Consider the following 22,318-nt stretch of genomic DNA (forward strand, 5'->3'; position numbering starts at 1 on the left):
CAGGACCTGCCCTCACAGAGGAGACTCCTTATGGCCTTGTCTTCAGACTGGGCTTCTTCCAGTTCTTCTGGGCACGCCCCCCTATCCCGGAGAGCCCTCAGCCTGGGGAATGGGCTCAGCCTCGGGGAGGGGCTCTCCAGTTTGCCATGGCAACATGTTGGCCCTCCTCACTTTCCAGAATCAGAAATAGAATTGGTTGCCCTTCTTCGTGGTGAGAGACTGTTTAAAAACATGTAGGGGGGAGGGGTACAGTGGCAATGTCCCTGCCCGAACCCTGGGGGCTCAGCAGAAGGGGTCTAGCCTGGGAGCCTCTCTGGCTGCCCTGCTGCCCCTCCCCTTACCTGGATGAAATGCAGTGGGCTTTCGCTGGGCAAGAATTCTGAGTACAAAGGACTCAGCCTGGTTCAGCAAGGTGTGTAGCTGGCCCCTATTCAGCGATGCCAGGCTCCCAGGAGGGCACTGGCTTAGAGGTGCCAACAGGGAAAAGGCCCCACCCAGTCTTGAGCCACCTGCTAAGCTATTGGGAGGAGGAGAAGGTGTCATGTGGGACACAGCTTAGGTGGGGGCTTGGGGCTGCAGCACTCAGAGGGAGGCATGTTGGCTCCCTTCCAGCAGGGTCCATGCCTGCCAGTCCTGGGCATGGGATCCAGTGGTGGTACCTAAATTTCAGAAGTGTGGATCCAGAGCCTGGTGGCCTGGCTTCAAATTCTGGCTCTACTGCTCATTTCGCTGAGATCCCTCCCAGTGAGTTCTCTCTCTTCTCTGTGCCTTGATTTCCTCATTTGTTAAATAGGGATGAGAATGCCCAGCTCATCCAATCACTAAGAGGCTGGGTTACAAGCCCTCAGCACTGCCCGGCTCGCAGGAAGAACCCAATCAGCGCCAGTCATTGTTCTTATAAGGGGTGTTTGCTTCCCAGGGGGGAAGAGCTTTCTCCTCTCTCAGGACTGCTTTCTCTGGGCCTGCCTTCATGGGCCATACCCTTCAGCTGGCTCTGCCCCCCTCCCTTCCTGAGGATACCTCAGGAAGATATCTCAGGTCAGTTGTTCACAAAGCTCCCAGCCCTGGAAAGGAGGATTCTGCCCCACTTCTGTAGGAGATGGGGATGGCTGAGTGGTCGGACAGGCAGGGGGCTCTCAGGGCCTCCCTCCCTGCCTCCCCAGCTCCCCCCGCCCCGCACCTGCGCTAGAGGCTGCCACGAGCATCTCTGTTGTGCGGGAAGAAATCAGTTTGCTCAGGGCCAGAGATTAATGAAGTTGATAGTGTTCAGTGAGTGTGTGCATATGTGCATACACGGAAGCAGGCCACGGACCCTTCGGCTCTGCCACCTTCCTGGGCCGTAGTGGGGGATGAGCAGTAGCGTCCGAGACATCTGTCCCCACGCCGAACTGAAGGCAGCATCTGGGGGAGGTGGAGGAGGCCCGGGGGCCTGAATGGGGCTGAGTCAGGCTTTGCCCAGTGCCTGTCAGGAAGATGCAGATGCTGCACAGTGCCCGTCCTGGTCCCTGGTCACGTCGTTTCACACCCCACGGCCAACTGTAAGCACTATTTTTAACCTTTGTGAAAACACGGCTTCAGAGGACAAGCCGATAGCTGCATTCTCCACAGACCTGTTTCCTGGGCAGAAAGACTGAGGCCTGAAAGGACACAGGCCTGGGGACCAGAAGGAAGAGGCTCAGAGCTCACAGCTGGGAGGAGGGAGGAGGGCTGACCCCGTCCCAGGTCAGAACCTCCAGAGTAGGCCTGTGGTAATGGGTGGGTCCCCAAACTGCTGCCCAGGCCTGTCTTCTATGGCTGTAGGACACATCTAGGCCTGGGCAGGTCGTCCACCCCTCTCTGTCCTATGTTTGCCCATCTAAGAAAGGGAGGGTGGGAGTGTCCACCCAGTCTAATAGCTTACATTTCCTATGTGCCCACTCTAGGCCCAGTCCTGTGTCCAGCTTGCCCTCACTACATACACAGCTCTGCCCACTGTGTGCCCAGTCCGGCACCAACCATATCCGCACCCCATAGCCTAGCCCTGTGCTCACTGTGTCCTTACTGTGCCCCATCTGTATATAATTGCCACTTGGCTGGCCCTGTGTCCACTGTGGCCTAGCCCTATGCTAAGTGCTCTGCCCCCCTCCTGGCCAAGTTGACACAATGTGACAAGAGCTAGAACATTCTGACTTGAGGATTCTGAGCAAAGGCCCCACCCCCACCCCTGTCGCCCCCATACCCACTTCTGTGGGATACTGGTTCTAGGCTTCAAGGACATGTGGCTCTGGGGAGGGGGCTCTATGAGGCACAGGCAGAGGAGAACCATCTGGAGCAGAAAGACTGCCAAGGAGCTGCTGTCCTGGAGCAGGGGCCAGGGAATACGGGGGAGAGGAGCCCGGGCCTGAGCTGGGCCCCTCACCCTCTTCTGTGTCCCAGGACTCAGTGGTAAAGGGGCTTTGATCCCCAAAGGGCCTTGTGTCACATACTTGGAACTCATCCCTGGGTCAGGGCTAACGTCTCAAGTTGCCCCACGGAAAGAGAGGAGAAAGAACCAAGTCTGGCATCTGAGGTAGACCAGGAATGCCGGTCTCCCCTGCCTACCTTTCTCCTTTGGCCTTACACCGCCACTCCCAGCTCCTGCCACAAGGGCACCACGCTCACCCTACTGCTGGCCTGGGGAGAGAGTAGTCAGTCACCTGGCTGGTAAGGGGAGAGGAGGCTGGCCTAGGGTTGGCAGACTTCACCAGGGTCCCTGGGCCTTTCTGTCTCCCAAGGTTCCCTGGGCAGGCCCCGTTCCTCAGGGGGGTGGGGCCCCCCTGGTTTCCCACACTCTGTCACCTCCCCCCCACCCAGGTCACTAGGGGCTGTGATGTGTGGGGTTGCCATGGCAATGAAGTGGGGGCAGGGCCCCTAGGGCATGGAGCAGGACTATGGAAGTCACCAAGAAGGTGGGGGACTCTGATCCACCGGGCCCCCAAGGCCACCCCTCGGCCAGCAGCCAGCAGCCGGGGGGTGGCCTCAGAGGGTCCCAGGGACCATGGGTAAACTCGGGATCTGTATACTTCGCGCAGGGGTTGTCATTGTCCACTGAGGCCATCACTGATAGGACCTGTGGCCCTGCCTCCCAGGCCCATGCCCCTGAGCCCGTTCACCAGCTACACCAGGATCCTGCTGAGGTTGGCTCCCAGTGTGTCTGCGAGCAGGCCTCCCAAGATGCCCCGAGACTCCCCTCTACTAGCCCGTTTCCGAGCTCCATCGTGGGAACCCCAGCGCATCCCAGCATGGAGAACAGGACCCTGGCCCTACCTGTGTGCACACACAGTGACAGCATCAGTGATTCGATCCAGCATGGATTCTGCCGCTCCCGGGCTCAGGTGCAGGTTGCAGGGCAGGGCAAGGTTCCAGCTAAAGTCCTGGTGGGCTGGGGCAAAGGCCCCTGCAGCCCTGACCAGGTAGCCCCCTTGGGCAGCAGGAAGAGCCGGTGGCTACCCTATTTCCTTTCGGGGGACGAGGGCTCAGCCGCAGCCCAAGGTCCTCTCCCGGCTCCAGCCCAAGGTCAGGACCAGGGCAAGTGCCCATGTGCGGCCCAGGCTCCTCCAACTCCAACTCAGGCAGATGCCCCAGCTGTGGCTCCAACTCCAAAGCCGGCAGCAGTTGAAACTGACACCTACAACTCTGATCACTCGACAGACACCGCTACCATGACCAGTGGCCTGTCCCAAGACCCCCTGCTCAGGAAGAGTAGCAACCAACGGCCAGTCCTCTTGGAGTCTTCCAAAGTGGTCTCATCCTGCCAGGACAAAGTGGATTTTGGTTTTCAGAAGGAGCCTCCCACCCCAGCGCCTTCTCCAAATGAGTCCTCAGACCATGTCCAGGAGCTCGAGGTTGCCAAAATGCAGGTGTTATCCAACCTGCCCCAGAACCCAGCGGAGAAGCCGCCGGTCTGTACCTCTGGGCCAGGCAGCCCAACACCAGGCTCAGGGCCTCTGGGTAGCCCCAAGTCCCAGAGGAATAACCAGGGGAGTTGCAGCTCTCGGCCAGACCAGCAGCCTCTCAACGTTTGCAACAATACCTGCTCCAGTGGGCCACGGTCTGCCTACCAAGTGTCTTGCCACAAGCAGTCACCAGTCCAGTCTCCCAGGGAAGCCATCCAGATCCCCCCCTCCACTGCCCCTACCTGCCAGCTCCGGGATGCTATGGAAGACCGTGTGCTGGTGTTCGATATGGCCACGGGGAACACCAGGATGGGGCTGCTGTGCCATGACCCCATGGGTCCACGGGCAGTGCTGCTGGGTGTCATGCCCAGCCACCCATCCATCTATGTCCCCGAAAATGTGTTGTCCGCTCCACCGTTAGCCATGCCCATCCTTTCCCCTGACAACAATCGCTCCAACTTCTGGTCCACCTCGCCCATGCTGTCCAGCCCTGTGCCCTCCAGCCTCTCATCTGGAAGCTACCGAGAGGTGGCCCTGGTTCCCAAGGAGGGCAGGCTCAACTTGGAGTCACAGAACTCCCCTGGTGCCGAGACCCCCATCAGAGTGTTCACTAGGCCCGTTCCACTGGGGATGCCCCTCCAATTTGGTGAGAGGAGATTGAGCCATGGCCATGGTCCGGGCTGCTCCAAATCTGATGCTGAAAAAAATGAACTTAGCCGTACCATCTGGATGCTGGACACTTCCAGGATGCAAGATGCCTCCACAGTCCAGCCCAAGAAACTGCAGTGGGTGAACTCAGAGCAGACCCCAGAGCCTGTCCCACAAGCCCCAACCCAGGAGGGGCCCAAATCCCTGCTTCAGGAGGATATAGGCAACCACAACCAGAAAGAGGTCCTTACTGCTCACCCTGACAGCCTTTGGGCTGAGGGTGCTGGGCAGGTCTCCCTCGGTGGTCGGCCACCTCTAGCCAAGCAGCATCCCCTTTCTGGACAGCCCCCTCCAACTGGTCAGCCTCCCTCTGCTGAGCAGTGCCCCCTCACCAGGCCGACCCATCTTTCTGGACAGCCACTCCTAGCTGAGCCGCCCCCCTCCACCAGGCAGCTCCCCCTTCCTGGTCAGCTCCTTCTCACTGGAACCCCTCTTGCCAGGCAGCTTTCTCTCACTGGGCAGCCTCCCTTTTCTCAAGAACCCCCCATTTCCAAAGAGCCCATCGTCTCAGGAGGGCCCCCCATCACCAGGGAACCTGGCCAGGCCTCCACCTTGTGCCAGGAAGGGGAGCACTTGAGCTTGCCGGCCCATGTGGGGGTACTTCAGGTGCCCCTGGCCCCTGAGGATGTGTGTGTCTACATGAACAGAGAAAAGGTCGACATCGGTGCCCCTGATCCGATGTCCACACATCGGCTCTCCTCCTGGCAACCTGGCGGCTCCCCGGGCACCCAGGAGGAGCAGTTTTCCCTGGTCACCTTCTCCACACCTGGCCCCGGCTGCAAGGTCTTGCCCGTGGCCATGGTGGGCACGGAGCCCCAGGGTCCCTGGTTCAAGCTGACACCCGAGGACATGGCGCACTCATCGGTGGTTGCACACCTCGGCCTGCCCCGCGGGGCCTGCTACGAGCTGGTGCCCAGCACAGATGCTCTGCCGGCGCAGTCCCTCATGCTCTGCCGCCCCTCGCGGGGCCCCTACCGGGACATGGCAGCGGTGGTGATCGACACGGGCACAGGTTTCACCAAATGTGGCCTGGCCGGGGAGGACCATGTCCTCAGCGTGGTGCCCTCCCGTGTGCAGCTGCTACAGCGCCCGGCCCAGGCCGAGCCCCGGGATGCGGTGCCTGAGAACCAGGAGGCCTCCTATTCGGTGCTGAACCGCGGAGTGGTCTCCGACTGGGACGCCCTGGAGGGGCTGTGGCAGCACCTGTTTTACTGCAGGCTGGGCGTGCGGCCGGAGGAGCTGGCTGTGCTGGTGGCCGACTCGCCCATCTCACCGCGCACCAACCGGGAGAAGGTGGCCGAGATACTCTTCGAGCGTTTCCACGTGCCTGCCATGCAGACGGCGCATCAGGCCCTGCTGGCGCTCTACGCTTACGGGCGCACCACTGGGCTGGTGCTGGGCAGTGGCCACGGCACCTCCTACGTGGCACCTATCCTCACTGGGAATCTGGCCCCGTTGGACACCTACCGTCTGGATGTGGCTGGTGCCGACCTCACTGAGTACCTGGCTCAGCTGTTGCTGGCAGGGGGCCACTCGCCGCCCAAGGTAGGGCTGGTCAACCAGATCAAGGAGGCCTGCTGCTACGTGGCCATGAACATGACGGCTGAGATGGCCCGCACCCAGCCCCAGGCCCGGGTGGACTTCGTGCTTCCAGACAAGCAGGTCATCACACTGGGCTCTGAGCGTTTCTGCTGCCCTGAGGCCCTCTTCCAGCCCAGTCTGCTAGGCCTCAACCAGCCTGGCCTCCCGCAACTGGCCCTCTTGAGCATCAGCCGGCTGGAGGCCAAGCAGCAGGAGGAGCTGCTGGCCAATGTGGTGCTGGACGGCGGCGGCACCCTGATGAATGGCTTTCCCGAGCGCCTGAGGCAGGAGCTGGGCCCCCGAGCCACTGTGCTGGGCTCGCCCCACCGTGCTGTCGCTGCTTGGCTTGGAGGCTCCATCATGGCGTCCCGGGACTCCTTCCAGAGTCTGTGGCTCAGCCGCCATGAGTACGAGGAGGAAGGCCCTTGGGCCATCTACAAGTACCATCTGTGAGCACATAAAAGTTCTGGTTCTGCTGACTTCGAGCACTGTGGCCTGTTTTAGACACACGGTGGCGTGGGGAAGGACAGAGAGAGGCCGGGCACGGAGTCAGGGACGGGGGCCCCGGCACTCCCAAGGCACACCCTGCCTCCGCACATGGGAACTCCATGGGGTCTGGCAATCCTATCCTTTCCAGAGAACCTCAGAACCCCTCGGCTGGCATTGGCTCGGGTCTAGCCTGACCTTTACTGCACCCCCAAGGGCAACCACACACAGTGGCTGCTGTGGGTTTTGCCCCGTTGCCCCGGCGACAAGTGCAATTACCCTTGATTGCCAGCTGGTTGCCATGGCAATTTCAAACATAATGTAATAACCCACACAGCCTGGAGTGAGTCATGAAGGGGGGGAACAGCCCCCTCCCCTAGCTCCAGAGGAAAAGACTGCTCGCCCTCCTCCATCCTGGGCCCTCTACGGGGGGCTGAGGACAGCAACGTGGACAACAGCCTAACAGTTCCAAAGATGGCTGGGGACGTGGAGCGTTTGTGGCCCCCAAGGGAGGGCACCTGTCAAAGTTTGGGCTTCTTGGGGGAGCTGGCCTGGTAATGCAGGTGCCCCCTAAAGTCTGAACTTCGGCTAGAGCTCTATGCTTCTGCGGGCCAGTCAGAATATGAGGGTATGGGAGTGCTGGCCTTTGGTGCCCTGGGGCAGGAAGTCAGGGTCATGGGGGGTGGCAGACAAGTCCTGGGTCCTGGGTGGGTGGTACAACCTGTGCTGAGTGATGAGGTCTGGCCGGCTTTGTAGGCTCCGTGGAGAGGGAGGCTCCCACTTTCTCCTGTCTCTGACTGGCTAGCTCTGGTGGGAGCCAGAACTCTCAACCTTGGGCTCCCTTTTCCTCCTCAGCCTTCCAAGCTGGGCTATCCCCACCCACAGGAGGGCAGGTATCCTCAGAGAGGCTCCTGGACAATGCCAATGCCAACTGCCCCTGCTCTTTTCCCAGGCTCTGCCCTATGCTAAAGGACCTCAGGCCATTCCTCTGGCCGGGGGGGGGGGGGGGGGCGGGGGGGCTGGTGAGAAGCCATGGCCCCTGACCCGGTCTAGCTCCGAATAGCGGAGGTAGGAATAAAGTTCCACGTGGGCCTAGTCCATGGCCTAGAAGAGCTGAGAGGATGGCATCCAGCTGGTACCTCTACTTCCTGCCCGGAGGGTGGCCGCAGCCTGAAGCCAAGACACCGAAGCCCTGCCTTGCCCGTGCCTCCCTCCCTGAGCGGGGGCTGAGGGACAAGCCAGGCCCCAGTCCCAACCCTGGGTTCTCATCTTTAGGTTGTTCTCTCCACCAAGGGCCAAGACCCGGCTATCCCCGCAATGCCTGAGAGCGAAGGGCTGCCCTGGGTGGGGAGGCTGCAAATAGCCGCCGATGTAGGGTCGTCGCAGCCCCTGCCAGCCCTTAGGCACGGCCCAGCCTCTTCCCCCCATCCCGCTTTCACGCCCCGCTTCAGCCTCCCCAGTCCTGAGGCCTGTGTCAGGCCGGAAGGGGACTGGTGGCTCCAGGGACCAGGGGCTCCAGGGACTGGAAACAGTGTCCCCGTGCACGCGCGAGCAAGCACGCCTGGGTGCACACAGAATGCAGACCCACGTGCCACTGGGCACCACCGCGCACACTGTGCTCTTGCCATCTCCTTCGGCATGAGCGCGCATGCACACACACACACACAGACACACTCACACGTGTACACGCACACCCCGCCACGTGCGCTCACCCACAGGCACATGGAGTGTGCACACGACCAAGAAGAGGTGGAGCACTGCCAGCAGCAGGCAGGGCTCTAGCGAACCACCTCTCCCCCCGCCTCTAAATCCCCCATGCCTGCTTCTCCTCGGGCCCGCCTGTCCGTCCCTAGACAGCCATGACCTTCAGGGAAGACGGAAAGTGTGTGTCGCATGTGCGGGGTCGGCAGGCCACGGCTCAGCGGCACTATACACCTCAGAAAACCAGAGCTTCAGGGACAGTGGGCAGACAGCAGGAAGGACTGGGTGCCAGGCCATTCATTCCTTCATTCTGCAGACATGAACTGAGCGTACTGAGATGAAACAGAGCCTCTGTCTGCCAGGAACTCCTACCTAGTGGTGGGGTCGGTGCTGTGACCGAGACCACCCAGAGCCCAGAGGGCCCAGAGGTGGCATCCGTCTGGCTTGCAGGAGGTGACCCAAAGCCAGGGAAGGCTGTGAAGGGCCCCTTGACACTCTCATCGGGGGGAAGATATTGAGGGGCCTTATGTGAGTGGTCATGTCCCAGGCCAGCCTTCCCGGCCCCGGCCTCAGCTTCCTCACCGAAGCAATCGCTCCTGTCAGCAGCCACGGGGAGCCACTCACTCAACATCCAAGGGTTTGGGGATGACCCGACCCAGGATGGGGTCAGAAGACTCCCTGGGAGGTTTGAGGCGGGGGTGGAAGCCAGCTCCAGGTACCAAGAAGCCTGTCTGGCCTTCAGACACGGGCCTCAGGATGGTTCTCAGGGCCTGTGAGTGGGGAGGGGCAAGCCCTGGGTCCCTGGGCCTCCCTGACAAAGGACAGAGAAATGGACTTCCTTCAGGGCTTCCTTCAAGGCTTCTTTCTGGCAGTTCTCAGCTTCCTCCCATCAGAGGACAGGCCTGCTGGGGCACCTTGGTGCAATAGTTCTGTATCCCCATATCCCAGCCTGGGCTGCTGGTGGTGATGCTGCTCATGAGGTGTTTCAGGGTGATTAAGCTCGAAAGAAAGTGGAATCCACACCATGTCATAGGTGACTTTTATAGGCTGGGAAATTCAGTGCTCCGCAGGAAGGGCCAGACTGGGCCAGCCACCCTGGCTGGGACTTGGGGATGAGACAGGCTGAATGGGGTGGGGTGGGGGGGATAGGAGGTTCTGCCACCGCGGTCTGGAGGCCTCACTGACCACGTGCTCGCACACTCACCCATGTGTTTACTATTCCTAGCTAGGGGATGCCAGTCTGTAATGCAGTTTGCCCTAGCGACTGCCCACTTTGTTCTTGTAAGTAGGTTCTGCCCTTTGGGTCAGGTTTTGGGAGCTAGGCAGAGCGCTGATCCCCTGGGGACTACTACCTGCCAAGAGATTCCTGTGCGGCTCCAGGGCTCAGGCTTTCCCCACACCTCCTACTCCCGGCCGGCTCCCTATCAGGGGCATAGGAAGACCCCGCTGGCCCCTGTTGCCCAGTCAGTCCGAGGGCCTGAGGGAGTCTTTGGGAGCCTGGCCGGCGCCGGGCAGGCCACTGCTCGCCGACTCGCTGGCACCCGTCGTCCGCCCCCCTCGGAGTGGGATTCTGGCCTCAGGCTCTGCCAGGGCCGGGGCGGAGCCGGCTGAGGGAGGCCCCGCCCCCAGCCCGCCCCCGGCCCGGGGTGCGAATCCGGTGCCGGCGAGCGGCGGGAGATGCTGGAGGTTTGCGAGCCGAAGCGGCTGCAGCTGGCGCCGCGTCTGCCCCGCGTGCCCGGAGCGGATTCTGCCCGCCGCCCCCGGAGCCCTCGGCGCCCCACTGAACACGCGATCGCTTCCTCCGTGTGACTGACCGGCGCTGCAGGTGCGGGGCGGGCCGCGCGGGGGGGCGCCCCCCGAACGCACGTTGTGGGGTCTTGGGGGATTGGGTCTCTGACTCAAGGTTCGGCTCGCTCAGTGAGCGGGGGCTCCTCGAGGGCTTGGGGTCCCAGCGGGGGCACAGCACGCGGGATCTGCAGATCCGGGGGTCGGCGTGCGGGGTTGGGCTTAAAGTTCCCCGTCACCTCGGACGGCTCGGGGGTCCCAGGGGAAGCCTCTGAGCCTCAGGCCCAGGCGAATCTCCCCTCCCTGCCCCCTTCCCCCGCCCCCAGTCTCGCTGGGCTCCTAATTGTGAAAACCTTAACCCTCGAACATTCGTGGTGCCCCACGGGGGTAGGGGTCAGGGGCTGAGCCGACCCTCCTGACTCCCAGGGCCTCCTTCAACCCCTCCCAACTGCCCCCGGGTCCCCTTCCTCCCGCTAAGCAGTCACTAATTTCCATGACAACGGAGAGTTCTTTATGGGCGACAACCTGAAGGGGGCTGGGCGGGGCTGCCGCGGGGTGGGGGAGGAGGCTCCAAGCCCCTGGGGCCCAGCAGCCCCCTAGCCGAGATCCTGCTTCCCTGCCTTAACGTGGGGGCCAGCGGGGGGTTCGGGGCACCGACTCAACGCTGCGCGGTGGGGGTAGGGGACGCACATGTTTCTGCTGGGAGGTGCGGGGCTTGGTGCTCACACGTGTGCCTCCCGCATGTGTGTTGCTGTGCCAGCGGGGGCGAGTCAGCAGCGCTGGGGAAGGGGGTCAGGGTGGCACCACGGTGGGGAGCAGGGCCCCGGGCTGGGGAAGTGGGGGGGGTGGACAACGAACAAATGAATTTCTGCCTTCCCCAGCGTGTAGTGTCTGGCAGAGACCCTAGGCTCTCCCAGCCCCCCATAGCTCTGCCAAACTGCTTTTGTCCGCACCCCCTAGACAGAGCCTGCTCCACCAGGTTTCCTTCTGGGGAGCAGGGCCCTCTATCCTTCACCAAAAGCTTAGCCTGCCCCAGTCCGGCCCCTGTCCTGCTGCCCCACTCTAAGGCCCAGACTTTGAGCCCCCCAGGACCACCTAGGGAGACCTGGTTCTCCCCCCTCCCCCACCCTCACCTTCCCAGTTGAGTTTTAGCCACCTGCTGGACCCCGGTTTCCTCAGCTGGGAAATTGGTGTCTCTACTCCCCTCGGTGGCAGGCTGGGCCCCAGGGGTGGGGCAGAGGTCTCTCCGCCTTTCTTTCACAGCATTTGGTGTCGACCCCCAGGTGCCAAAGGCTACCTTTCCCATATCTGCTGCTGACCCTCTCCAGCCCGTGGCCTGGCTACCACTCACTGGCAGATGGGCAGTCCTTGCCCTGGGAGAAGGCTGCAGAGTCCATGATCTCCATCTAGGGAAACTGAGGGAGGGGGTTGGTGCTGTGCAGTTGTTTCTGGGTTGTTCAGGGTGCTGTTTCTGGCCCCCCTGACAGGATCCACTGTTGGAAAGGGGGACGGCTGCAGTAGGGAATTAGGCCGAACTGCAAGAGGGGCCCGAGGGACCCAAGGCCTAGGGAGGACCTCGGATAAGGGGGGGGCGTGGCTGGGGAGTCTAGGCAGAGCTGGGCCAGCTGAGAGGAGGGGCTATAAAGGGAAGCAGCCAGGTCTCTGAGCTTCATTTCCCACCACCACATTTGTGTCTTCCACATGATGGACCTGCCTTACCTAAGCTGCCTGATGACCGGGAGAGGGGCCATGGAATTGTTCGGAGGGGACTGCACCAGCTGACCTCTTCTCCCAAGCCATGGTTATGCCTCCCACACCAAGTCCAATGCATATCTGAGGGATATAGGAGGGTTCAGTGTCAACGGTCCAGGAACCACGGACAGCTCCTACCCAGGTGTTCAGAGCACATGGCTGTGGGGGCCTTAGGGCTCTGCTGGGCACCCATAGGCCCCTTCAGAACCCCCTGCCCACCTTCCCCTCCTGTGTCATTGTGCCTGTGTCCTTTTTATTGTCACCTCTTTGCTCCCCTTTCATTACAGTTTCTGCCTTTGTCCCTCTCTGTCCCTGCCCCTTTCTCTTTTCTAAAGTCTCTCACTTCCCCCACCTCCCCTTCCTTGATGGCGTCAGGTCACAGAACCCATGGGGAAAGAGTCGGGCCAGTCTCAGGGAATTCTTGGAGAAGGGTTTTGGCCAACACCTCTCCCATTCCCCTTCCCTTTGTTTCAAAACTTCCATCACCATAGCAATCCTTTACTCTGGGGCCTTCCCCTTCATTTCCCTCCTCCACCCACAGGGAAGCAGGGACCCCAGGGGATTTTCCTTCAGGGGTTCAAAGACTGGGATCCCAGGTGCCTGGGAGGGCCTTGGCTCTTACCTCTGCCATGCCAGGTTCAAGGCTGAACTTTCTGGACACAGCACTGGATTGTACGCCTACCACTGAGACTGGAGAGACCCCCCCCCCTCCTTATTCCATCATTAGATGGGAGAGTCAACAGCAGGAACTGCGGACCATGATTTGGCTAGAGCCTGAGGCCAGCCAGGGCAGCCCCCTACCCATGTCCCAGGGCAGTGGGCTAGAAGCTTGGCTCTGCCTCCTGACACCAGACCCTGAGGGTGAAGTCTCCATTTCCACCCCCATCTTTCCAGTGAGACCTCAGCTATGGGCCAGGCAAGGCTTGGGCCTAGGCATGTCCTTTGTAGCAGGAAACCCAGCCCCAGTCCCTGAGAGAGAGCAGGGAAGGGGAGGGGGTATCTGAAGGCTGGTGTTCACAGCTGCCACTAAATTGGGAGGTGTTGCCCACAGTTGTCGGGAGGTAGCTGGAGGCCTCTTGGGCCCCTCTTGGCCTCCCAAGATTTACTGCAAGCTCTGGAACTCCACATGGGAGAGGACCAGGGCAGCAGGAAACTTGTTTATGGCTATGAAAGGTGGGGCCTGAGCCAGGCTGACACCGGTGGAGGAGGGGACAGGACTCCAGTGCAGGACCACTGGGCCTCTGGAGCCAGACTTGCTTAAGGCTGCAGTAGGGCCCCTAGGGGACCCTTTATTACCAGGGCACCAACAGGCAGAGGCTCCCTCAGGGTTGCCTGAGGCTCGATTGCCCAAGCCCAGGGGTCAGAACCGAGGAGCAAGCAGTAACTGGGGAGCGCTTGGGCCTCAGGCACCCTTGGAGCCAGCTGGGGGGCAGTGGCAGTGCCAGGCTCCGTACTTCCCCCAAGCTCTCTTTGGACAGCTCCCCCGTGCACACTGTTTCTCTGCAGAAAATGGAAGGAGCCATGTCTCTAGGGAAACGGCCGCTATGGGGCTTCTGTGCTGTCCCGTGTCCCAGTATGGACTCATGGCACAGCCCAGGTCCTGCGTCAGTGGGAGGAGAGCTCTTCACTGTTGGGTAGTGGGTCTGGGCTGGCTGGGCCATGGGGGTGAGAAAGCAAACCCCTGGCCTTCCACTGTTCTTGAAGCTGTCCCTTGACTGCTCCTCCCAGCTTCAGGGTCCAGGCCCCCTTTGTTGCCAGCAGGTGCCAGGGGCTTGGTGCGTACACCAGCAGCCTCCCAAGCAGCAGCAGTGGGTAGCAGGTGGTGGAGTGGGTGAGGATGGAGGGGACCCCTTTTCTCCTTTCTTTGCCCTGGGGCTAGGTTGCGGGTGGAGACAGATGAGTGTTTTAGGCTGGCGAGGAGAAGCAGTACTGGCGGCGATCAGGGCCCCCATGGTAGGGGGGAGAGGCAGATCTGCCCCTTCCCCAGCCATGAGGTTTTAGGATGTGGATCCAGGCTGATGTGACTGTGAGCAGAGGCCTGGATTTCTGTGGTGGGAGACAGACTACAAGACCAACCCCTGGGCTCTTGTGGGCACAAGTGCATATGCATGGCCAAGGGCAAGATCAGGCAGGGCATATACAAAACCTCCCCCGCCACGCGGCAGAGCTGGGAGCTGGTGGAGCGGGGCGGGGGGAGGTGGAGCTTCTGGAAGGTATCTCAGAGAAGGGCCGTTTTGAGTCTGGAGCAGCAGGATCATTTTAGACGATTTGTTGCACCAACAACCTTATAATGTCAGAAATCACAAGGAAAGAAGAAAGAGATTAAGCCCTTGTCTGGACACCTAGCTCATGGGGAGGCTGCTTCGCAGGGAGGCCAAGGTGGGCAGGGCCCTTACCAGGGCCCACACTCCCTGCCATCGAATGGACACAGTTGAGCTGGCGAGTCACCTGTTGTTGGATTTTAGGTAGTTGCTGATTTTTTTTTTTTTTTACGTTATAAATAACTCTGCTGTGACAAATAGGATACTGATGGGAGGCTTTGGGGGAAGGGCATTCCTGCCACCGGGAACGGTGTAAGCAAAGCAACAGGGCTGGGACATAGGTCCCTCCCAGCTTCCTGGGGGGCCCGCAGCCTAAGGGACCACCCTCCCGCCCAGTACGCAGGCCTTGGATTCCAGCCTGGAAAGGAAATTGCGGTGCAGTAGCGCCACTGAGGGACTGATACGGGCCCCCTCCCCCAGATTGTTGGGGCATAGAGATGGGTGGCCGGCAGTGGTGGGTGGCTGTGCCTCTGCTCTCAGCTGCGAGTGTGGGATTCCAGCCACATGCTCTTCTCCGGCAGACGCAGGAGCAGGGCTGTGACCATGGCGGCAAAGACACACAGTCGGGGACGATCTTCAAAGCTTCCCTTGTTTGCCTCCGCAGTGCCTCACAAGATGGCTTAAGCCCTGGCTTAAATCACGCTGATGAAATGCATTTGCATTCCCTGAGCCCAGACAACCCGGATGAGGGAATGATGGAATTTGTTCCCTAATGCTGAGGGCAGATTTGAGGGAAAACTTCTGGGACTATGACCCCTGGGAAGTGGGTGGCCTCTGCTTAGGAGGAAGCAAGCAAAAGCCAGGGCTGGCCACGGGGCTGGTGGGGGTCCTGGCCTTTGACCCTGGCTGGCAGAGTCGCGGTGACCCAAGCTGCCTTCTCTGGGGGTGGCTTCCTCCCTTCTCCACTCCCTCCTATAGCCGGGAGTGACTCCAGGTAGGGGAGCATCTAGGTGGTCAAGGCCAGAAGGCCGGGCCCGGTGCACAGCGGGTGCTCATCGTGCGGAGAATATGCACAGTCAGCCGAGGCTGAGCTTGCCGTGGCCCCAGAATCACATTGGCCAGGCATTATGGAGGTCCAGACACTGTCACCAACTCCCCTCCTGAAGTTGACCTCTAGCAAGAGCTGCGAGTGCCCTTTCCTTTGGGTGCTGGAGCCAGTCCCCCCTCAGCACCGCACGAGAGGATTGGGTGAGTGGCGTTGCAGACCCACGGGTGCCAGGCCCCAGGTGCCAGAGTGCCTGCGTGTGGTCACCTTTGTGCCTGGAACACCCACCCCTGGCCAGGGACCTATGCCCTAGACCTGACTGCCCAGGCCTCCTGTGGGCCCCGGCAGCGAGGCACTCGCTGGCAGACTTGTCTAACTTTTTTCCAGACTATTACCCCTGCATGCCTCCTGGCAAATCCTTCCCCTCTAAGACCCAACCCTGACGCCCTTTCTTCCTCAAAGCCTTTCCTCACTTCCACCCAAATGGGCGTCCTCTCTCTGAGGAAACTCTCCAAGCGCTGTGCCTGAATACAACGTTTATTGAATCAATAAAGGTAATTGTAGTAAAAATTCTTTTTTTAAAAAAGATTTAATTTATATGAGAGAAAGAGAGAGGGAGCATGAGCATGAGAGAAAGAGAGAGAACACAAAGCAATGGGACGCAGAGGGGCAGAGAGGGCGAGGGAGAAGCAGACACCACCCTGAGCAGGGAGCCCTACGCAAGGCTCGATCCCAGGACCCTGGGATCACGACCCGAGCCAAAGGCAGATGCTTAAACAACTGAGCCACCCAGGTGCCCCTGTAGTAAAAATTCTGACAGAAAAGTAATAAAAGATATAAATCTCCCCCTCTAACACCTAATTCTTTGCCCCAGAGAGCACTCTGATTTTCTTAGGTGTCTTTCCAGAATTGAGTTTGTGAGTATACATCGGTATATAAGCTTTAAAAAATTTACCCAAATAGCAGCATCCTTGACCCATCATTCTGTCCCTTGCTTTTCCATTTAACATCTCAGAAACTGTCTGACCATAGCACATTTTGCTACTATATTCTTTGTAATAACCACCAAGTATTCTTTCATATGGATGGCCATAATTTTTTTTAAAGATTTTATTTATTTACTTAGAGAGAGAGAGCACGAGCAGGAGGGGCAAAGGGAGACAGCGCGAGAATCCCAAGCCGACTCCTCGCTGAGCAGAGAGCCCAACACAGGGGCTCGATCCCATGACCCTGAGATCATGACTTGAGCCAAAATCAAAAGTTGGACACTTAAGCGACTGAGCCACCCAAGTGCCCCAGGATGGCCATAATTTTTATTAACATTTTAAAATTGTGAAATATAACAAAAATCTAGAAATGTGCCCCCCAACTTGTACGTACATTTTTACAAATTATTATAAAAACAGACACCTGTGGAACCACCACACAGGTTCAGAAATCAGCCCTCCAGAATCTCCCCGTGTCCTGACTCAATCACAACTACTCTCTTTCTCTCAGAAGGACTTGTGGTACTTATTTCCTAGCTTTTTTTTGAAAATAGTTTTACCAGAGTGTTTGTATCCATACACAGTACAGGTTAGTTCTGCATGTTTTGAACTCTGTATCAATAGGATCATGCTCTATGTACTCTTTTGTGTCTTTTCCACTCAACACTATGTTGGTGAAATTCACCGCGTGAGCGAGAGCGTGATCGGGTGTAGCTGTAGCTCCTTCATTTCCATTGCTGTGTAATATTCCATTGTGTGACTGTGCCATATTACGTCCTGCTGCTGGTGGCTATGTGGGCTGTTTCCAGTTTGGGGCAATTACGAATGTTGCCACTGTGAGCCTTCCTGTATGAGTGGTCTGCTGCATAAATGTATTTCTGTAGGGCATATATTTAGCAGTGCAAATGCTGGTTCATGGGGCATGTTCAACTTTAGCAGTTTTACCAAACTGTTTTCCAAAGGAGAGACTTAGCCTCCACCAGCAGTGCTTATGTTCTCCACGTCTTTGCCAACACTTGGGATCTTCAGACTTTCAGAGATGGCCATCTGCTGGGTGGGTGGTTATAGCCCCCTTCACCTGTGTGATAGCTGAAATATAAAGAAATCATTTGGTAAATCTTTTGTTGTTGTTGTTGAATGTATACAATACAAAATGATTCCTTGCTATGTCAATTTAATGTTTTTCGTAAGTGGGGGCTGTTGTAGCTCAGGCAGCCGAGCCGAGTGGCATGAGCCACGACCAGAAAAGCAGGGGTGGGAGACTGACCAGCCTCTAGCCCTTTCTGATGCAGTCTCTGGCCCTTGCTTGGCCTGAGCCAGGCTGGGGTTTCCCAGAGGCATCCTCTGTATTGCGGGGAGAAGCCTCCATGTTGTGGTACAGCTGAGCCAGACTCCATCCTGCCTGCAGCTCAGACCCTGGCAATGCCGTTTGGGTGTGTGACTCTGGGTGATAAGAAGAACTATAACCAGCCGTCGGAGGTGACTGACAGATATGATTTGGGACAGGTCATCAAGACGTGAGTGCTGGGTCTGGGGGTCAAGGGTGGGTGGGCAAGGGCTGGTGAAAGGGGAGCAGAGGGCAGCCCACACTGAGGCCAGGGCTGAGTGGGGTGCTTTCCGGCTGCAGTGAGGAGTTCTGTGAGATCTTCCGGGCCAAGGACAAGACGACGGGCAAGCTGCACACCTGCAAGAAGTTCCAGAAGCGGGACGGCCGCAAGGTGCGGAAGGCGGCCAAGAACGAGATAGGCATCCTCAAGATGTGAGTGTGAAGCCTAGGGGGAGGGTGGCCTAAGAGGTAGCAGAGAAGGGTTTCAAGGGCAGGGGGCCTCAAGCAGTACCAGCCTCTGGCCAGTTTGCTGTGGCCCTGGCCAGTTTGCTGTGGCCCACAGTGGCAACCAGAGCCTCTCTTAGGGGTTTACCCAGCCCTAACTATTGGCCCTTCTCCCTGCCGCCAGGGTGAAGCATCCCAACATCCTGCAACTGGTGGATGTGTTTGTGACCCGCAAGGAGTACTTCATCTTCCTGGAGCTGTGAGTGTGGGCCTGGGGTCCCAGGATTCCTCAGTCCCCAGGGCCTTTACCTGCTCTGCCCTCTGCAACCAGGGAAAGCCCCCTTTCTGGACCCTGGGGGTCCTGGGTCCCTGTGCCTTGCCCAGCCAGCTCCCTGATGTAGGCAGCCTGCCCAAGTACTCCTGCCCCACCCCCGATCCTGCCCACGCCGGGCTCAGGGGCTGGTGTCCCTCAGGGCCACGGGGAGGGAGGTGTTTGACTGGATCCTGGACCAGGGCTACTACTCCGAGCGAGACACGAGCAATGTGGTGCGGCAGGTCCTGGAGGCCGTGGCCTACCTGCACTCACTCAAGATCGTGCACAGGAACCTCAAGGTGAGGCCAGGAACCAGGTCTGACAGCAGCCAGCCTGGGGCTGAGGTGGGCAGCACCTTGGGGTCTTAGTCTAGCCTCTGGGGTCCTCATGGAGTCTTTCTCTGCTCACCCACATGTCACTCCTGCCCGGAGCAGCTGGAGAACCTGGTTTACTACAATCGGCTGAAGAACTCAAAGATCGTCATCAGTGACTTCCACTTGGCTAAGCTAGAGAATGGCCTCATCAAGGAGCCCTGTGGGACTCCCGAGTACCTGGGCAAGCAGGGGGTGGGGCAGGGGCAGGGTGGGAGACAGCCTTCAAGGAGTGGCTCTGGGTAGGGGGGGAAGGAAGTGTCTAGCCCGGGAAGTGGTGTGAGTGGTACCAGGCCTAGGCCTGGTACTGACCAGCAGATGGACACTGTGTTTGCAGCCCCGGAGGTGGTAGGGCGGCAGCGATATGGACGCCCTGTGGACTGCTGGGCCATTGGAGTCATCATGTACATCCTGTGAGTGGATGGGCAGGCAAACAGGCTTGCAGCCAGGCCGGGTGGGGTCCTGTGTCCATGGCCTTCCTGGGTGACCCTGCCCTTTGGCTCCCCATGCAGGCTTTCAGGGAACCCCCCCTTCTATGAGGAGGTAGAGGAAGATGACTATGAGAACCATGACAAGAACCTCTTCCGCAAGATCCTGGCTGGCGACTATGAGTTTGACTCTCCGTATTGGGATGATATTTCACAGGCGGGTGAGGAGGTGCCCAGCATGTGGGTAAAGGGAAGGGTTGGTGTGGGGGACCTGCTCTCAGCCTTCTCTGCTGGACTCTGCTCCTACCTCCCAGCCCATTCATCACCCATAGACAGTGAGATGAGGTGCCCATGCCTAGCCTCTCCCTGGCTTTGTCCCCAGCCAAAGACCTGGTAACAAGGCTGATGGAGGTGGAGCAAGACCAGCGCATCACCGCAGAAGAGGCCATCTCCCATGAGTGGTGAGCAGGGCCCATGGAGGACAGAAGGAGAGGCCAGGTTTCCCTTGGCCTAGTCCTCCTCACATCTAGTAGCCCCCATCCTTGAGGCTTTGAGTAGGGGCTGGGGGTGCCCAGAGCTCAGGCCCAGCCCAGAGGGCCTGCCTGGTAACCTCTGGATCTTAAGAGAAGAGGGCTGGGCAGTCTCCATGAAGGCCTATACTCCCTCAGATCCCAATGCACTTGCACCCTTTCTAGGATTTCTGGCAATGCTGCTTCTGATAAGAACATCAAGGATGGTGTCTGTGCCCAGATTGAAAAGAACTTTGCCAGGGCCAAGTGGAAGGTAAGGCTCGGATGACTCCCTTTCTTGGACTGATGCCAAGAGCTCCTTCTGCCACACAGTCTCTTGCCTGTATCACACCCCTGCAGCCACACAAAGGCGTTCATTCAGCCATCAGGTGTGGCTGTAGCCACCGTCTGCCTTACGTGGGTGTGTGAACAGCTGGGTCCCTGGCCTGCTCCCCTGGGGTGGTCAGAGGCTTTGGCTCAGAATGGTCTGGCTTTGGCTCTTGCCAAGGAACGGATCTGGCTTCTGTAAGCTCACTCTGGGCCTCTCTCTGCTGCCCTCCTTTCAGAAGGCTGTCCGAGTGACCACCCTCATGAAACGGCTCCGGGCCCCGGAGCAGTCCAGCACAGCGACAGCCCAGTCTGCCCCAGCCACAGACACTGCCACTGCTGGGGCTGCAGGCGGGGCCGCAGCTGCAAGTGGGGCTGCCCCAGCCCTTGGGGGCAGTGCCACCTCAGCCACAGCGGGTGCTGTTGCTCTTGCCGCAAAGAGCGATAATGCAGCCCCCGCAGACCGTAGTGCCACCCCAGCCACCGATGGCAGTACCACCCCGGCCACCGATGGCAGTGTCACCCCAGCCACCGACGGGAGCATCACCCCAGCCACCGATGGGAGCATCACCCCAGCCACCGATAGGAGTGCTACTCCAGCCACTGATGGGAGAGCCACACCAGCCACGGAAGAGAGCACCATGCCCACCACCCAAAGCAGTGCCACACCAGCCACCAAGGCAGCTGCCACCCCTGAGCCGGCTTTGGCCCAGCCGGACAGCACAGCCCCCGGGGGCACAACAGGCCAGGCTCCACCCTCTAGTAAAGGGGAAGAGGCTGCTGGCTATGCCCAGGAGTCTCGGAGGGAGGAGACCAGCTGAGTGAGCAGGCTGGCGTGGGGCAGGGGGCGGGCAGGAGGGTGGGAGAGTGGATGAGGGGCTTCTCACTGTACATAAGAGTCACTGGCATGATGCCCTTGCTCCCTCCTGCCCCTGCCTCCCAGTGTGGGGCATGTTTGGGGGCCACGGGAGAGCAGTCTCATCTCCTGTGTGTATGTGCGTGAGTGGTGGGCAGGCCAGAGGCAGGACCGGCCCCAGCCCCTGCATGGATTCCTTGTGGCTTTTCTGTCTTTCGCTAGCTTCACCAGTTTCTGTTCCTTGCGGGATGCTGCTCTAGGGATACTCAGGAGGTCCCTGCTCCCTTTCCCCTTCCCTTTTTGCCTCACAATTTCCCCAGGCAGGCCCTGCAGGTCCCATCCTCTCCCAGGCCCTAAACTTGGGTGGCCTTGCCCTGAGAGCTGGTCCTCCAGCGAGGCCCTGTCAGCGGTCTTAGGCTCCTGCACATGAAGGTATGTGCCTGTGGTATGTGGGCTGCTCTAAGAATGGACACAGGCTGGTATAGAGAATGTACAAATCTAGGGCAGTATGCTTTAAGACAAGACTGGTCGCATGGTTGGGGGCACTGCTTGGTAGCTTTGGGGGTCCTCAGAAGTGAAAGAGAATGAGTAGGGGGGTAGAAACGTCCACCTTTGTTCCTGGAGAGTTCCCACCAATAATATCCTTGTGGTATTTCCTGCCCTCCTGGGTTCTACAGTGGGTTGCCCTGTGCCCTGAGCTTCATGAGCCTGTAAGGGGAAGGAGGGAACAGTTGGGATGTGGCAATGAAAACTGGGAAGGCAGAGTGTAGGCCCAGTACCTAGTGCACCAGCTTAGCTGGGTCCTTACCCTGAGCCAGACAGGGAAGGCTGATGGCCCTTGGCTCTTCTCTGATGGTGTTCCTCAGGCTCAGGCTACAGTCCTCTCCATCCCAGGGGGCCTGCCACATGGCAGTGTCCCATAATCTGATTTGAGGGTTGCCCTTCACAGGGGCAAATTTCTGCTCTCCTAATTGAAAAATAAAATAGAGAGGAACCCCCACCCCCACCCCTCTATGTCTGTGACCCATTTCCCCTTCTGTCAGGGCTTAGAGAGAGGCCCAGGTGCCTCTGAGCTATGCTGAGTTGCTTTTACTGGGATGAGGAAGTGGAATAAGGCTCCCCAATTTCCTGATGGAGGCTCCTGGCAGGTACCCTTTGTCAGACCCCACCACAGCTTGGGCAGGCAGCCACACTGGTCCTGGCCTTTGCTCGGCACTCCAGTGGCAGTCCTGCCCTTCTCCCTGCATGCCTGTGGGTCTGCTCTGGTGTATGAAGGTCGGTAGGCTAACTGTGTGCCTGCTGAACCTGGCAAATAAATGTCACCCTGCCAAAGCCTCTGGCCATCCTCTTGCCTTTGCTTCCTCTGTCTTACTGGGGAGGGGCCCCTGGAAGGCAGTGGGGAGGGAAGAGGCTGGGAGTAGGTTCACATGTCTGTGCTCAGTGCCATGAGGATTGCTTGGGCTGGGTACAGATCATTCTTTACCACTGTGTGTTCCTTGATTGTGGCGGGTCCTCTGGACGCTA

At 59.2% G+C, this 22,318-nt stretch overlaps 2 protein-coding genes across 3 annotated transcripts; both read left to right on the forward strand.

The window, feature by feature from the left end:
• Positions 1-2,909: 2,909 nt before the first annotated feature.
• Positions 2,910-6,656, forward strand: LOC110577591. Its single transcript, XM_021686972.1, has one exon. The coding sequence runs from the start codon at positions 2,910-2,912 to the stop codon at positions 6,654-6,656; it is 3,747 nt and encodes a 1,248-aa protein (XP_021542647.1).
• A 3,454-nt stretch (positions 6,657-10,110) lies between these two features.
• Positions 10,111-20,759, forward strand: CAMKV (CaM kinase like vesicle associated). Of its 2 annotated transcripts, none has more exons than XM_021687022.1 (11): positions 10,111-10,215; positions 17,628-17,736; positions 17,847-17,978; positions 18,175-18,249; positions 18,464-18,602; positions 18,738-18,858; positions 19,012-19,087; positions 19,187-19,323; positions 19,485-19,563; positions 19,798-19,885; positions 20,178-20,759. In XM_021687022.1, the coding sequence occupies exons 2-11, from the start codon at positions 17,642-17,644 to the stop codon at positions 20,757-20,759; spliced, it is 1,524 nt and encodes a 507-aa protein (XP_021542697.1). In that variant the 5' UTR covers positions 10,111-10,215; positions 17,628-17,641. The 2 variants fall into 2 exon arrangements, with proteins under 2 accessions (XP_021542697.1, XP_021542699.1); XM_021687024.1 differs by lacking the exon at positions 10,111-10,215 and having other exon boundaries at positions 17,642-17,736; positions 20,178-20,289; positions 20,401-20,759.
• Positions 20,760-22,318: the final 1,559 nt, after the last annotated feature.

This window comes from Neomonachus schauinslandi, chromosome 1, assembly GCF_002201575.2.
Source record: "Neomonachus schauinslandi chromosome 1, ASM220157v2, whole genome shotgun sequence".
NCBI lineage: Eukaryota > Metazoa > Chordata > Mammalia > Carnivora > Phocidae > Neomonachus > Neomonachus schauinslandi.